Source organism: Erithacus rubecula, assembly GCF_903797595.1.
Source record: "Erithacus rubecula genome assembly, chromosome: 13".
Taxonomy (NCBI): Eukaryota; Metazoa; Chordata; class Aves; order Passeriformes; family Muscicapidae; genus Erithacus; species Erithacus rubecula.
In genome coordinates, this window is record NC_136665.1 from 3,167,009 (window position 1) to 3,184,249 (window position 17,241).

The 17,241-nt window shown below is 40.5% G+C and overlaps 1 protein-coding gene across 38 annotated transcripts in view; it reads right to left on the bottom strand.

Moving 5' to 3' along the window:
- The window catches only part of ATP2B2 (ATPase plasma membrane Ca2+ transporting 2), a 378,523-nt gene that overhangs the window by 59,361 nt on the left and 301,921 nt on the right, over positions 1–17,241 (bottom strand). For 24 of the 38 annotated variants that reach the window (XM_079316719.1, XM_079316737.1, XM_079316721.1 and 21 more), the window contains 3 exons: positions 13,928–14,092; positions 11,702–11,916; positions 10,253–10,495 (listed from right to left, as the gene is read on the bottom strand). In XM_079316719.1, the coding sequence (XP_079172845.1) occupies positions 10,253–10,495; positions 11,702–11,916; positions 13,928–14,092 (623 nt within the window). Of the gene's footprint in view, positions 1–10,252; positions 10,496–11,701; positions 11,917–13,927; positions 14,093–16,388; positions 16,431–17,241 lie in introns of all 38 variants that reach the window. The other 14 variants (XM_079316715.1, XM_079316749.1, XM_079316726.1 and 11 more) reach the window with 1 other exon arrangement.

Here is a 17,241-nt window from a genome sequence, read left to right on the forward strand (position 1 = left end):
ATTAAAACCTCAAAGTGTGAAACCATCCCCTATTCCATGGCACCTACAGATACCCACTCTCATTTCTGTTTTTATTACCTCCTCTGTGCTTTTTTTAACTTATTAGAAGTGGAAAAACCAATCAGCCAAACATCCCTTTGCACAAAAATCCACCTAAACCCAGTCCCACCATCTGAAAAATATGAACTGTGATAATAATCATAATGTACAAGAATTTAATCAGGCATTAAGTAACAGAAAATGTGCGTCAAAAACATGAATTTCCATAAAAGAAAGAGAATTTACAGGTGGCTGATCTGTCCATCCAGTTTTCACATGCAGAAAACTAATCAATACTCTGAGGATTGTCTGTTCTTCTATGAAATAGAGCCAGATAGAAAAACTAAATTTCTAGAAAGACCAAAGCAAAGATTAATCTTAATACTTGCTGCCTTTCTGGTGGCACCACAGCTACAAACAATTTGTACAGTGGAAGGAGCTAAATTTAGTGAGTGCAAAGCAAATCCAGCCACATGAAAAAGGAAGTTTTTTCACTTGATTGAACTCCTGATTATAGTCCTTCATAATTACAGATTTCTGTTAATAGTGCTCATTTCCAGAGTAAGGAGAAGGTTCTTCAAGCACCCATCTCCAAAGGAGTCTAAAAACACCAAGAGCAGATATTTCACTGCTGATACAAAATGTGCTCCTCTTTACCAGCACGTATCAGCTGCAACTATTTTTAAATTGATTTTGGTTTGTTCCATTTGAGGTTTGGGAGGCAAATGGATGAGCTCAAGTGGATGTAATCTGTCACAGTGATCCTTAGCTAATATATTTTCTCAGAGGAATAATTTTAATTTTTTTTTTTTTTTTTTTGCATGATGGGTGGGATAATGTTTGGGATGCATTCTAAACTGAGTCCTCTCCTTGTCAGGACAGCAGGAGTGATGCCTTGGCTGGGCAGAGCAGCAGACAGAGGCTGCAGCCAATTTGTGCCTGATTATTCATTCAGGAGGAAACAGGGCAGCAGTGATGGAGAGCTGGAACATCCTGTCCCTTCTGCAGAGAAAAATCTTGTTTCTCACCTCTTCCAAATGCACAGCCCCTCTCACACCAGCACTGAGCTCTGCCAGCCTTTGGAGTGAGGGGAAATGGAAGGGGATGGAATAAATGAAAAAAAAAAAAAAAAAAGACATAAAAAATCTGCAGTGGAGCTGTTTAACATGCTCAGGACTTTCCTTAGGTGCTGTGGCCAATGAGCCACATCTTCTGCCCAATCTCATCCAGAATTTCCCAAGGACAAAGTGTCCCAATGTCTCCACAAGGAGCCAGCCACACTGCTCTGTGTGTTTGCACCTGCAAAGGTAGGGCAGGCTCACAGATTTATTCCATTTATCCCATTCCATTGCTTCCATTTGTAAAGGCAGGCTCACTGTACTTATTCCATTTATCTTAAATTTTTATAATTTCTAGAAGGTTCTTTTCCATGCAAGGTGTTTGCACAGCAGCTCTGACATTTTCTCAGTGATGCTGAGGGGACTGGATGGCTTTGACTGAGTTAAAACAACACTTAAACCAACAGCCATTCCTTTGAAAACTTCCTTTGAAAACAAGGCTCCAGCTGGGAAAAGGATTATGTGGGTCACATCTCCTGCCTGTCAATGCCATGCCCCTGAGAATCTGGACCCTTCACATCTTTGCTCTTGATGGACCCCTGGTACCAATTCTCCAGGATCCCACCCAACCTAGAGAAAGGCCCAGGATTTTTGGATACCTTCCCACACTCTCAAATAAACCAGAAATAAAATTGATTGTATCCCAAAGGAGCCAAGGGCTTCACACACAAGATGAGAAAACTGGAAGCTTGAGAGAAAAATGGGTTCTACCAAATTGAAGCATAGATTTTACTTATCATATATTTAATACCAATTGTGTCAGTTATCTGTGACTCAAAAAGAATGTAATATTTGGCTTACATTAAAAGCAAATCTTGGGACCTGCAAGGTCAGTCACAAAGAATAGGAATAAACTCAATTTATAGTCTTGCTCAAGTCTTCAAAGAACTCCTGCCATTTATTGCTCTGAAATCAACATATTTTCTGTCACAGACTTTATTCCTGATCCAGTGTACTTCAGATCTTGTACCATTTGCAGTTTTTTGGTGACTGGGGACTAGTTTGGTTTTTTCCCCCCAGAGGAATAAACCACATTGGAGCTCTGAGAGTAAAAAAGAAAACCTACTAAAACTGCATTGTAAATAAAATATATATTTACACAATATAAATCTGAAAGGAAATTAATTTCCTATTTCATTACGAGGTGATTCACCCACCACATTGATCCCTAATCAGCCTGTTTGTGTACCTTATAAAACCAGCACCATTTTCTGTGAAATTGGTATTAAATCATCACGTTGGAAGGTGTTATCTTCCTGTTTCTGTGACTGAGAGCACAAAGAAAACCCACATTAAAACAAAATGTGCCTGAAGTAATTGGTTTACACCAACTCTTGTAAAAACAAAGGCTCCCATCAGGAAAACATGCTCCCTGAGAATATTCCCTGAGAAGTGCTCACCACATCCCAGCAGACATCAATCAGCTGCAGGCTGTGACAGCTCCACCTCAGCAGGGTGGCACAGACAGGAAAAGGAGCCAACACCCTCCAATCATTCATTGTGCCAACACATTTTCTTTAAAAAATCAAAAAAAGGTCCTAAAATGCTCAGACGAGAAGTGGTATTTATAAACACTGTGGAGCACCTTGCAGAAATTTTTTTTTTTTTTTTTTTTTTTTTTTTTTTTTTTTTTTTTTTTTTTTTTTGGGAAGGGCTGGAGGTTATCCTCACAATGAGAAGTGAATCTTCTCATGCAGGACAAGATTTGTGCAGAATAAGAGCATGAACATAAGATACACAACATAAAAGAAAACTCTGTGCAAGGCAATAGGAGAAACATCTGTTGCATCATAGCAAGTTCAAAATCTGATTTACTCATTTTCATACAAGAAGGAAAGAAAAAACCCTAATGTATAAAATGATATTATAATAACAAAAAGCTTCCGAGTGATTTTAGACTGACTAAAACCTTGCAGTGAATCCCCCCTTCTACTCCCCAACACCCTCTCTGCCCCCAAATTCCCCCTCTGCCCCCAAATCCCCCCTTTTTCCCCCCAAATTCTCCCTTCTGCTCCCAAATCCCCTCTTCCTTGGCAGCTGACTCCATTCCACCCCTCACAACTCACAAAAAAAATTGAGATTTCATTAAAACCCAGCTTTTTGTTAGCAGACAAACCCCTCAGGCCAAGGGCAGGAAGAGCAGGATGGGATTTGGCTTTACACACCCCAACCTTGCCTAAACACAGTTATTTCAATTATTAAGTCAGCTGCTAATTTAGGGAGAAAATTTGGTTTTGTACCTCTCATTCTGCTCAACTGCAATGGCAAGTGATGTGTGAAGATCATTACTTTCTGCTAATTACCACTCCTAGAAGCACAGACAATTAACTACATCATCTATTATCCCTAATAATTATTATTTACACAGTAAATAAGATGGACACTGTAGGTTGGTTTTTTTTCCTTGCCTAATTTATCCCATGAAAATGCTTAGCAAGGGCTTTATAAAAAGGTTTTAAATATGTTGGGGGGGATTTTTTGGGTGATGATTATCTTGCTTTTATTTAGAAAGATTTTCTGGTCTGTATTGTCCCCATCCATAATTTATAGCTGCTTACACACTTGTGTAATACTGGGAACAAAATAAAAAAAAAAAAAATCAGATTAAGATAAAATTTTACCTAAAATAGGAACTGTTTCACCTAGGAAATAAAACCTCTTACAAAATACACAATTTTTTATTAATCAGTTAAATAAATTTTCAATCAAATCAACCAAATTTTTCATTTTAAATGGCTCAAATGCCACTTTGCTGGAGACACAGACAATATTTTAATGCTGCCACCTGAGCTCTTTAAAAAGAAGAGCACATGCAATTTCCACAAATTTCCAGTACCAAACTAATGGAAAAATAAAAAAATTGAAAGTGAAAGCAGCCAATAAATGACTTGTAGCACTATCCAGAAGATGTTGGATTCCTGGGATGCTTTTCCTGATCTAAACCCACCCTGAAAACCACACAGGGTACCAGAGGCAGGAAAAGAAGCTCCAACACATTCAAACCATTCATTGTGCCAACATATTTTGTTTAAAAAAGAAAAAAAGAAAACAAAAAGGGGGAAAAAAAGTCCTAAAAGGCTCAGAGAACAAAGAGCAATATTTATAAATCCAGATGAAAACACTGTGGAGCACCTTGCAGGAAACAGTGATTTTTAAAGCCTGCACTTTTGGGGAGAGCTGGGGGTTGTCCTCATGGGTGAATCTGATTTTCTGCTAAGCAGATTTTCCTGTGTTCCTCCTGGTATCCCATATTCAATAACTTATTGCACCCCTAAGGCTGCAGGATCCAAATCTGGGGCACTTTCATGATCCCAAATTCCAAACTCCAAATTCTCCTGGTCTTTTCCAGACAGGGAACAAAATGAGGATGCTTGAGTTTCTCTACCAAATCCTCCCAGCACGTTTTTCTGAGCCTTTTTCTGGGTGGCTTTAATTACACAAGGAGAGGATTTTAGGACTCCAAATGTATTCCACAGAGCAGGAAGGTGATTCCAGCCTGCTGCTCCTTCCTCATGCAAAACCAGTGGCACCAACAAGGAGCTGGTCCAGTGCCATTACAGGGCTAAGATGAAAAAATTAAAATTTTGCTACTGCTTACTGATTTCCTGTATTATTATATGAGGATGAAACATTTGTCAGACCTATCCTTCCATCAAATACCTGCCAATTAGCACTTCTCCTCCTCACCAGCCTTAAAACACAAATTCTGAAGTCGTGACAGAGTGTCTGAAGGGACAATTTACTTTTGAGCACTGCCTGAGGAGGAAAAGCAGAGATAAACAAACATTCTGAAGGATGAATTGTCACCAAAATTCCCTCAAGCCCTTCTGTACCAACACTAGCACTGCAAACTCCCTGTGGACAGAGCTGGGATTTGTGGAGCACACATGGTGCAGATAAACAGGGAAAACCTCTATAAATAGAGGAGAACTCATGCAGACTCCTCTGCTGCCAACTCTGAATGAGCCCTTTCCTGTCCTTTCCTTTCCTTTCCTTTCCTTTCCTTTCCTTTCCTTTCCTTTCCTTTCCTTTCCTTTCCTTTCCTTTCCTTTCCTTTCCTTTCCTTTCCTTTCCTTTCCTTTCCTTTCCTTTCCTTTCCTTTCCTTTCCTTTCCTTTCCTCTCCTCCCCCTCCCTTCCCTTTCCTTTCCTTTCCTTTCCTTTCCTTTCCTTTCCTTTCCTTTCCTTTCCTTTCCTTTCCTTTCCTTTCCTTTCCTTTCCTTTCCTTCCCCTTATCTTTCCCCTTATCTTTCCCCTTATCTTTCCCCTTATCTTTCCCCTTATCTTTCCCCTTATCTTTCCCCTTCCCTTTCCCCTTCCCTTTCCCCTTCCCTTTCCCTTTTTCCTCTTCTTTTCCCTTCCTTTTCCTATTTTTCTCCCCTTTTTCCTTCCTTCCTTTTCCTATTTTCCTCTCCTTTTCCTTCCTTTTCCTTTTTCCTCTCCTTTTCCTTCCTTTTCCTATTTTCCTCCCCCTTTTTTTTCCTGTTTTCCCCTTTTCCCCTCAATTTGCCCTGCATCTCTGTTTTTGTGGCTCTCACTCCTTTTCCCATCATTTCTTTTTCCCCCCAAAGTTCTAGCACAGGCAGCTCAGCCTGGACTGGCCACAGGAGCACCTGATAAATGACTGATAAATGATAAATAACTGATAAATGATAAATTACTCATCTTTTCCAAAGATTTCACATCAACAGCTGGAGCTGCCACCTGTGCCTTGATGTCAGTGGCAGGGAAATTCAAAAGGAATAAACAGGATTTAAGCTGTGCCAGTTACTCTGCTGTCATTTAAATTATCATAAATGAAAGCTTTCCTCAATCTATATTTACTAATTTTTTTTTTTTTTTTTTTTTTGCCCTTCTGTGCCCGTTTCTGTCCTCATATTTTGTGTCTGGAGGGGTTTTATAAAGAATTTATTTTGACTCAGTTTTAGCAGCAATGGGGGAACTAAGCTGGGTGAAATGAGAGATGGCTTTGAACCTTCATGTGCAGCAAAAATAAATGGGAAAATCATCTGTAATTTAACACAGGAAACAAAGGGCTTGAGAATAGGTTCTAAGCAAACCATACCTGAGAGTAAAAATATCTTTGTAATTCCATATGCCAAAATAACTCAAAAAGGCAGTTTGGAGGTCAAGAGCTGTTTTCTTATGGTTCTCCTTGGAATAAAAAAGGGAATTCTAGTGACAGATAACAGCAGTTTCCTTTAGCAGAGTGCCCTTGGCAGAATGTTCTGCTGCTGTAGCCTCAGGCCACAGAAATTCCCTGATTTTCTGTTGATAGGTGTGGTCTGATCTCATCTGTTGGGGCTTGAGCTTTTGTAAAAATGAAATTTAAAAAACCTTTCCTAAACAGCCAGGGTTTCCTTCTTCCTTTCTATGTGCAAAGCAAAACTTCAAATAAATACAGAGACAAATAAAATAAATTAAAATAAAATAAAATAAAATAAAATTAAATTAAATTAAATTAAATTAAATTAAATTAAATTAAATTAATATTATATATATACATATATATATATTTAAAGGTAGATAGATAAAGGAAAGGTCTATTCTCTGTCAGATGAGAATTAGGGAGCCACAGGCAACCACAGTTTAAAAAGTGACATTTCCATCCTCATTCCCATCTCTAATAACTTTAGAGATTAATGTGTGGAGATGTATTAAAAATCCATAAACATACTTATTACATCTCAATTTTTGAAATTATATGGTAGGAAACTTTAAAATATCCATATTCCCCATAAAAGTTTAAAGATTGTTATTTTTTTAAGAAGACCTTACTATATTGAAATAGTTGGAATTATGAATGGTTAAAGAAAATGCCAGGAACTTTATGCTGGCTAAATGATAGGTATATGTAATTACTGAGACTTTTTTTTTGTCTGATTAAACGAATTTTTAAAAGTCAAGATTAATGCCATTATTTCATGAATAAAGAATAAATAAATCTCAAAGAAAGAAGCATATTCTGCACTTTGCACACCTTCCCAAAGGCTGTTCCTGTCAGGAACATTGTGTCTCCCAACAATCAGAGAGCTGTTCTTGCTTGGGATGCACATTTATTCTCCAAAAAAAAAAAAAGAATTTTCACCTGGCTGCCACATCCATGTTCCCACTACCAGCAATAGATTTGCATCAATTCTTGCAGAGCAGCTGTTGTGCTAAAATCTTATTTTCTGTCCTTTCACTTTTGTAGTATGTCATTGTTTCTTTTGGCTTCTCTCTATTATGGGTGTCTAATACATCATTATCTACCTGCTCTGCCTTTCAGCTGCAATCAAATTGTCTGTTCTCTTTGTGTTTTATTTCATTTTCTCCTTTAGGTTTTATCCAACAACAGCCCTTTTGTCCCAAAAGCTTTCCCAGATCACATTCATAACTTGAGGAATATTTACTAACATACAGACCAACACACTTTTATTTTATTTTCTTTGGGAAAAGGGAGTGAATGTGGAAGGGAGTGAATGTTTTGTGATTTTCTGTGACATCTCTTCCTTTGGTTCAAGGTTTGCCACTTTTCCACTGGTGCTGAAAATCCCTCATCTAAACCCTAAATGTGGTGTCTTCTTAATTAGGCACATCACACCCAGCCAGGAAATTAAAAGAAGAAATACCTCTCTAATTAAAACTGGAATTATGAAAGTGGGAGCTGCACAGAAAAGTTCAGATCAGTGTTTTTGGTGTTTGGAGTCTCTGTTTCATCACTCATCCTTGATGTCCAAGATCAATTTGCTCCAGCTCCAAGTGCCATCAAAGTATTCCCAAAATGCAAATTCTGCTCTCAGAGTGGATCTTTGCAGTCCCCATCACAGCTCACAGGCAAAAATGTACTAAGGCTGATTTTATTTCCATGTGGAAACAGGAATAATGAGCAGAAAGGTTTGCTGGAGAACAGCTTCACACAAACAGCAGAAAAGTTGCTCTCAAGATAAAGGGATGCAAAATCAGCTCACCCAGCAACTTAATCTTGGAAAGCTGTAAAAAGAGCTATATTTAATGATGCCATTGTTCAGTTGGAATAATTTGTGTTTAATTTCTCAGGGAAATTCAAATCTTTTATGCCAAGCACTGATATTATTCCCTTTTTATATTTTTATCAATGGTTCAATTGCCCCTTAATCAAAAGACAATGCAGGAGGGAATATTTCTCATTCAGCAGAGCATCTTGACTAATTTTATGGTCCCATATGTGATCCCTCTGAACAGAAGTTCACACAAAGAGCAATTTACAGCACACACGTAGCTGGAGAGCTAAAAATAGAATATGCAAAACTCAGTCTTGGCAGCAGAACCCTGACAATGCCCTTTGGGTTTCAGCTGATATTCACAATTTGATTAAACATGCTCTAAGAATGAGTGCACGAGCGTGCATTCTGTATTAGCAGGAAGGAAAATAATTCTGTATATTTATCCTGGAAACAACTCCCTCAGGTATTTTTACTGCATTTATTTGGGATGCAAAATTGGGCTATGGAACAATATCTTGTATCTTAAAGTTCAGCTTCAGCTTGGTATAAACTGTGAATAAAATTAAATCCCCTGAGGTTGGAGCTGTGGTTCTCGTGGAGTCCATATTGCAAAGCTTTAGCTCATAAGATCTAAAAGATCACCATTAATTTTAAACAGATGAGTTCAAGCAGTCACTGATCTGCATCCAGAGGATTTCACCCCTTTATCAGTTTAGAATCAGCCTTTGTGCAAAGCTAAAAAAGCACTGAAATGGTGAAATATTGACTCTCTTTAATAGGCAGAGAGAACTAATTCCAACAAGAAGCAATAAAGCTAAGCCAGAGTATGAAGAAAAAAAAATCAAAATTATATTAAGACCATTTTAGAACTAGTATTGACCAGAAATGTTTCAGTAAACCACAAGACAGATTATTAAACCTAATATTGCAGATGGGAAAGTCTGGTGATTTCCCATTTGCTCTGGGATTCACAGGGGGGATCTGGTGTGGAAGCTGAGCAGAAGCACTTTGGTACTGGCTTTGATCTCCAAATGAACAGCAAAATATAAAACTCTGTCTAAGCCTCTGCCAGTCCCACCTGACTGAAAAAACAACTAATTCCCCGCTGCTCCCTGGGAATGAGAATTCTGCTGGCACTGGGAATGTTCTCCTAAAGCCTTCCCAAGGTCACACTCCATTGTCTTCATCCTGAGTATTCAGGGTGTTGAATTCTCTTTTTCCAGCAGCAAGCACCTAAGCTGACTTAGGCTGTAACAACATCTAAATAACCAAGGAGCATTTTCCTCTCCCTAGCAATCAAATGTTACATTGATTTGTGAGAGCAGGAATTACCCAGCAACAGCAAACTGTTCTTGCTGCTTTGGAAGTGCACAAAGGAAATTCAAAGGGCTGCTGCCATAAAATATCCACTCTGAGTTATCACACACAATTTGTTTTCTCTGATTGTGTTCTAAAAGACCACTTTAAAAACATGAAGTACATGCCTGACTTTATTCTGCAGATCAGCACAGACCTATAAAAAGGACAATACATATATTCATAAAAAGAAAAAATCTATTTGTTCAGCAACATCGTTAACATTCAGCTTGACCTTTCAAAGAACAAATCTATTGGAATTGCAAAAATTTTCAGCCTCTTAATTACTCTGTACAGAAGAATCCAATGCCACAAGCAAACAGGATATTTCCATTCTGGCCTCCTGTACAGAGTGAATAAAATACATCAGGGTGTAACTCACTTGTAACCAGAATGAATAAAGGCCATTAACCTTGCTGATTTAACCAATCCAATTTGTGCTCTTTGAGCATTAATTGAAATTTCTTAGACACACAAAAATAATTTTTCACATATGAAGGCTCAGTGAAAAACAGATGTGTTACCACACATTCGTGTTCCCAAATTTATCTGCACCTGAACTGGGCCACCCCAATCTAATGACAGCAGGAGTATTTTCAAATGTCTCATGGTCTTAGACAAATCCCTGTACTTGAAAAAAACAAGAAAATACAAAGTTTTTAGAGCACCTGTTCTCACTTTAAGGACGTCAACAGTCACGTTAAATCCATTATGAACTTCATTGCAAAGCTAACGCTTCATAATCAACAACAAGGCATTAAGGAAAACATTCTCACCAGAATTTTCGTGGTGTAAGCACTGTTGATAGCAATGGCATTGACCAGCAGCTCCATGGTTTTGGCAGGGATGGAGTCGGGGTCGGGGATCTCCTTGTAGTGCACGTCGCCCACGTAGGCCTGCACCACCGTCATGCGGTTGGTGGTCAGCGTGCCCGTCTTGTCCGAGCAGATGGCCGTGGCGTTGCCCATGGTCTCACAGGCGTCCAGGTGCCTCACCAGGTTGTTGTCCCTCATCATTTTCTGGGGGGGAAACCCACCAAAACCCAAATTAGAAACGCGCCGCGGTCGGTTTTTAGACATTGGAAGGAAAGCGGCGCATGGTGGGTGTCGCTGGGGAGAACGTGATGTTCTCCACTCCAGAGACTTGGTGGGGACAAAAACCCCAAACTCAGCTACAGACAACCCAACTGGGCTATCCCTGAGATAAACTAAGAGTTGCAGTAGGTTTGCATTTTAAGGAAGAGCTGGAACAGCAAAGATGCGCTAAAGGAACCAGAGGCAACAGCGGTTTTTAAACGTTATTGTTACAGCAAACATTTGGGGTTTTTTCTTAACACTGCTTTTTCTTAACACTTTTATTAACACTGATAATATGCCAGGGTATTATCTGGTAGCATGCAGACTGACCACACATTTTGGGGGAAAAGCAAAAGGAAAGGGTGTCAGAGAAAGGACATCAGGAGAATGAGAAAACATTTTCAAAGCTGCATTCTTCATTAGCAAAACCCCATTTTGAGACTTGCTCCTTTTTCCTAATAATTGTGACATTTGGCTGCATAGAAGCCAAGAGATTCCTTCCTAAACTTCCTAAGTTAATTTGTTTACATGCCAAATGGAAATAAACTTTACACCATCCCCATCTAAGATTCCCAGAATGTTTAAATCATCTGATTAAATCACACAAGTAATCCCCAAGTCCAGGATGTTAATCCTCTTTAATTTCCTAATAGAACCATTTACATTGACTTCAAAGAACTGCAGCTGCATTTAAGAAAAAAGTACCTGAAAGCTTCAGTGAAACTCTCAATTTCTCTGAGAAGCCCCAATTTCTCTGAGAAATATTCCTGAAGACTTCAAATCCTTGTCAAAACTTTGTACAATTGCACAAGAAAATTTGATACAAAATTATTCTATATCAAAAGACTGGACTATTTTCAGAGTACATTCTGCTCAACAAACTCCTGGTTCCTTGGAAATTGAGTAGGTATTTCTCCTGCTTGATACTCCTGCACTGTGCAGTTTTAAGGAGATGTGTTGGAAGATGTATTTGCATTTTTGTTAGAAACACTTTCAATATACATTTTATTTAAAGCAATTTCACAAGCATTTTGAGTACATAATTTTCAGACCATTTTTCACCCCATCTGATAAAACCTGAGGACCAACTCAGCAGTGAACTCAAACAAACAGAACTTTTCTCCCTGGGTTATTTTGAATGTCTCTTACCTTCACAGAATAAGCCAGAGAAATAGTGACAGCAAGTGGGAGTCCCTCAGGAACAGCAACCACGAGCACAGTAACACCAATAATGAAGAATTTAACAAAATACTGAACGTAGACAGGAGTGCACTCAGGCAACCACTGCTTCTTGTTGACCACAAAGGTGTCAATGGCAAAATACAGTACCAAGATGATGACAGTGATGGCAGACATCACCAGACCTGGGAGGAGAAATCACAGTTACCATAAACCCAAACACCACTGAGAACATGAGCAATCAGAAATTGGGGTTTGATAGGAAATTATTTCTTTCTTTGTGACATTTTTTACCAATAACAATGATAAACTGTACAATGAAGAAAAACCATTGCCATAATATATTTACAGCAATCATACATTCCAGTGCACAAGAAATTCTAGGGAATTCATTTTTAAGCACTTACTGCTGCCTTTAAAGCTTCCCAGGCAGTTCTGCTGTCACTCAAGCTAAGTTTATTCAATTTAGCACATTACTTTGCCTGGTACAACATTTACCTGTCTTTTTAACCATCATCTTTTACAAACTACTTGTCTATCCATATTTAAACACCTTTCTTCTAAATAAGTACATCTTTAGAGGCTTGAGCAAAGCAGTCTCCACAGTTTATGTTGCTATATAAAATACTGTAGAAAAGCCCTACAGGCATGTCTGGGTGAATTTAAAGAGGCAAATTACCCACAGGACAGTTTTTCACTGGGTTTGTTTAAAATGTGATTAATACTGCTCTTTCCAAGGTGTCCCTTTTCAAAGGAACATCTGCAGAGTGTGATTTTCATGAGCAGGGGTTCCAAAGAGACAGAGACACCAATAAATATTTCACAGAATTGACAAAATATCCCAAGCATTCTATCCACTCTCCCAATAGCACGGACTGAGTATATAAATAAAATTTCCATTATAGCCTCAGCTTTGCTTGCTCTGACCAGCCCTGTCTGGCAAGGTTGTGTGAAGCATTTAAACCTGACTTTTGGAATAAAATAATTTCTCCCTAATGAGATCATAGAGTAGAAGGAGAATGCTGTGAATCTCTTGTCTTGACTGTAGTTTTTTAAAAAAATGGTACAGCTGAAGGATGCTAAGGGTTGACAGGAAACAGATGAGTCAGGGAGATCATTCTGTGCCAGAGGATAAAGGAAAACCCATTAAAATATTGTACAGGCAAACACTCCTGACAATGCAAGGCATCCCCATAGATTGCTCAAAGCCAAAGAAAAACCAAATGAGGCAATGATTAATTAATTTAATTCCTGTTCCTTTCCACACTCTGGTCAGAAATCCCTGCACAATTACTATAAGGGTAACATTCACGTGCCTGCCAAAATACCAGAGAGAGCAGGAGTGAAGGCAGTGCAGAAAGGTGTTTAATTCAAGGAATTAATCAGGGGAAACAAAGGAGAGAGGCTGGAGGAATATGAATTGGGGCAAGGCATTAAATTGGATATCAGGGGTGATTATCCCAGACTCAGTCACACTCTGTTCAGGCAAAGGGAATTGGCATCAGGGGGTTGTGTGATCATCTCCAGTGATGAAGTTAAAAAGGGAGGGGAAGGGGAAAAGACAGACTGGGGATGAAAGCTGAGGGAGATAGAACAGAAGTAAAGGATCTTGTAGGGCTCAACCTACTGAGATCAAAATCTCTTTAACACCACGAGAAAAACAAACCTAAGGAACTTTGGGCCCTTATGGAAGATTTCCACTGTCTACCTACATGTTGGAGAATGCTGCTCCCAACACCAGATGGGTCTGGATACAGGAGCCAAAGATGTGTCGTGCTTGGGGAGAAGGCAGGAGTGTGGGTATTTGGGGAGAATAGAATGATTTTGGAATCCATGAGAGGGAAATACTGCATGAGGGATATTTTGAGTTGGTATTAGAGATTCTGAAACCCTGTACTCCCAAGTTCTGAGGGGAGAGGAAATTAAATACATAATTACTGCACTTGGGAATATTAACTCTGCATTTCATTTTGATTCAAATATTCATTACAATCCAAGTTGCCCAAAGCTCCTTGACATCCACAGCTGATTTTTAGGAGAATAAAAGATTTTCAGCACCACACACTCTCCTTAGAACACCTTTGTGACGACCCATTTCCAAATTTTGCAGTCAAAAGGGATCTGCCCCTTTCAGAACCAGCCCCCCATCTCTCTGCCTCCTGTGACCCCGAGGGGTTTGATGTCACCCAGCCATACCTGCTTTGCCAATCTGCACTGCCAACTTGGTCAGCTTTCCCTGCAGAACAGACTTTTCCTTCTTGTGCATGTTGGATTTCTTCTTGTCCTTGTCGTCTCCCTCTCCCCCTTCAGCACTCTTCAGGGGCTGCATCTCCATGGCAGCTGCCCCGTCCTGCTGCTTGGCTGGCAAAGCAGAGCACAGCTGTTACTGCACAGCCCCATCTCTCCTGCACAGCTCCATCCCTCCTGCACAGCTCCATCCCTCCTTCTCTCCACAGCTGTTACTGCACAGCTCCATCCCTCCTGCACAGCTGTAACTGCACAGCTCCATCCCTCCTGCACAGCTCCATCCCTCCTGCTCTCCACAGCTGTTACTGCACAGCCCCATCCCTCCTTTCCACAGCTGGTACTGCACAGCTCCATCCCCCTTGCACAGCCCCATCTCTCCTGCACAGCTCCATCCCCCCTGCACAGCTCCATCCCTCCTGCACAGCTCTATCCCTCCTGCACAGCTCCATCCCCCTTGCACAGCTCCATCCCTCCTGCACAGCCCCATCTCTCCTGCACAGCTCCATCCCTCCTGCACAGCTCCATCCCTCCTGCACAGCCCCATCTCTCCTGCACAGCTCCATCCCTCCTGCACAGCTCCATCCCTCCTGCACAGCTCCATCCCCCTTGCACAGCTCCATCCCTCCTGCACAGCCCCATCTCTCCTGCACAGCTCCATCCCTCCTGCACAGCTCTATCCCTCCTGCACAGTCCCATCCCTCCTGCACGGTTCTATCCCTCCTGCACAGCTCTATCCCTCCTGCACAGTCCCATCTCTCCTGCACAGCTGTAACCCTCCTTCTCTCCACAGCTGGTACTGCACAGCCCCATCCCTCCTCTCCAGAGCTGTTACCTCACAGCCCCATCCCTCCTGCACAGCCCCATCCCTCCTGCTCTCACAGCTGTTCCTACACAGCTCCATCTGTCCTTTTCTCTGTTCTCACACCTCTGAGTCCAGCCAGCACCATCTCTGCCAGGGCACCCGAGCCCTGGAGACGCAGTGGGGCTCAGCAGGACACAGCACATCCCTCAGGACACCTGGGGACTTGGGCTGGAAAACCACTTGGATTGGGTTTATCCCTCGTTCTCACCCCCCCACCACCCTCTGGGCCATACACATTTATGTCACTGAATGTCTTGCAGGTGGCTTGGCAGGTGACAGCAGCAGCACTGCAGGATTCCCTGGAACAGCAGAGCTCAGCTGCTCTGGCAGATCCGTGTTTCTCTGGATTTCGGGGTGTCATTAGAATGCAATGCCCCCTCATATTTCCAGTGCAAACATTTTGAAGGCAATGTGGCTGCACAGGTGTCCCATGTGTCACCTCACTGGGCTGCAGGGCCACCTTGGTGACCAGGACACCCCACTCTGCCATGGACTGTTCCAGAAAATCCCTGGTTATAAAGTTCCCTCAGCATTCTGTGCTCGGGTAATTCAACCCCAAAAAAACAAACATGGTTTCAGGGCTGATCCCCCCTTTTCTGACAGAATGCCAACAGAAGGAAGCTTTATTTTTATGTGTTTCTGAGAGGCAATGACATTGCAGTGGATACATGTGCATGTTTCTGGTTTGTACTGAGCACAGTAAATAAAATAGGATGAGGTGAAACAGCTTTGCTTTCATGAAGAGATTGTACAAGACTCTGCTTGTTTGACCTGGAAATCTAATTTATCTACCTAGCCTGAATGCTTATTATTTAACAGCATTTTATTTAGTACTTCTGTACCATGACCCACTGAGTTTCTCTATCTACTTTCTGAGCCATCACCTTTGCAATGTTCAATATTATCTGAGAAGAGACAATTATCCTTTCATTTGGTGTAACCCAAAGAACTCTTCATAGCTCTGTCTTATAATAAAAAGGGAACCATGACTTTGCTTCAGAGAAAGCAAAATATTGATTCCAATTTCTCCCTGACATTGTATATTAAATAAGAAACTCCTATGACTCTCAGTCTTCCTGTTGTTTGTCCTTATAAAAGGCTTTTGCAACACCTTGGCTTTCAGGTTTCCTTTTTTTATTGCCTTGCCTTTTCCCTGCAAATGAAGAGATGTCCAGACAATGCCATCAGACACCAGAGATAATGAGACATAAAAACACTGGGCTGGAAAATCACTAACAGTACGTGGGATACACAACTTGCACAGGAAAAATTAATTCAAATGAGCTTTGTGAGATGAAAGCAACATCTACAAATGGTTCATTTAAAACACTCCTCTCCTAAATCACTGCAACTCGTGGAGGTGACATTCTCCTTGCTGGGTTTTTGGTTGGGGTTGGTTTTTTGGGGCTGTTTTGGACATTCTGCATGAGCAACAGGGGCCAGTTTCACACACAGGCACAGATCACAGGCTCTCACTGCACTTGGGACAGCACTGAACTACATGCTAACACCACAATCCACAACCTCCTGAACAGGAAAGAACATTACCTTTGTTCTGGTTGTTCTCCATATTCCCATCCTGCATCTTGCCTAAATGATGAAAAATTCCAACAGACAACAGACAGTAAACAACCTTCAGCTGAGACAGAACACGAAAATGGGATTTGGTATCAATGGGAGACAAAAGCCATGAGCACACCCCTGCACTCACACAGGGACCAACCAACCCAGTGGGCACATCCAAGGAATTCCAGCCAAGCTCAGGGCTGGCACACCCTCACTGCTAATTATCAGCATGTATTGCTGAGGAATCTGCATAAAGGCAGAGGGGGAAACTAATAAAGTGGATCTGGTGAATTGGAAAAATATTCCTGAGCTGATGTTTCAGAGGGCTGGGACTTAAAACTCTGACATACACCATTATAGAGTATGAGTTTTTAATGTATTCCAGAATTAAATTAATCACATTATTAAATTGATAAAAATAGGAACAATAGTGTAAATAAGTCTAAATAAATAAAAATGTACATCAGATTTTTAAATTACGTCTTCCTCACTATGTTGTACTAATCAGCAAATTTCTTTTGGAAATGCAAGTGCCAGGTGACCTAAATTCAGATTTATCCTGAACACAGATTTACCAAGTGCCTCTTTAATTTCCAGATTGACATTTTATCCACAAACAGTTTTACCACAGCAAAGTCCTTATTCCTTTGTGCTTTTTTTTAACCGGAAATATAATTTGAAAGTGTGAATGGAAAAATGGCAAAATGGTCAAATCACATAGAAAACTTTGGTATCCAGAATAACAACCAAATACTTTCAAATGTATTCAAAAAAATTTTATGGGATCCCTTATGAAACTTTCACAGTAATTATATGAATTTATGGCAAAGACTAC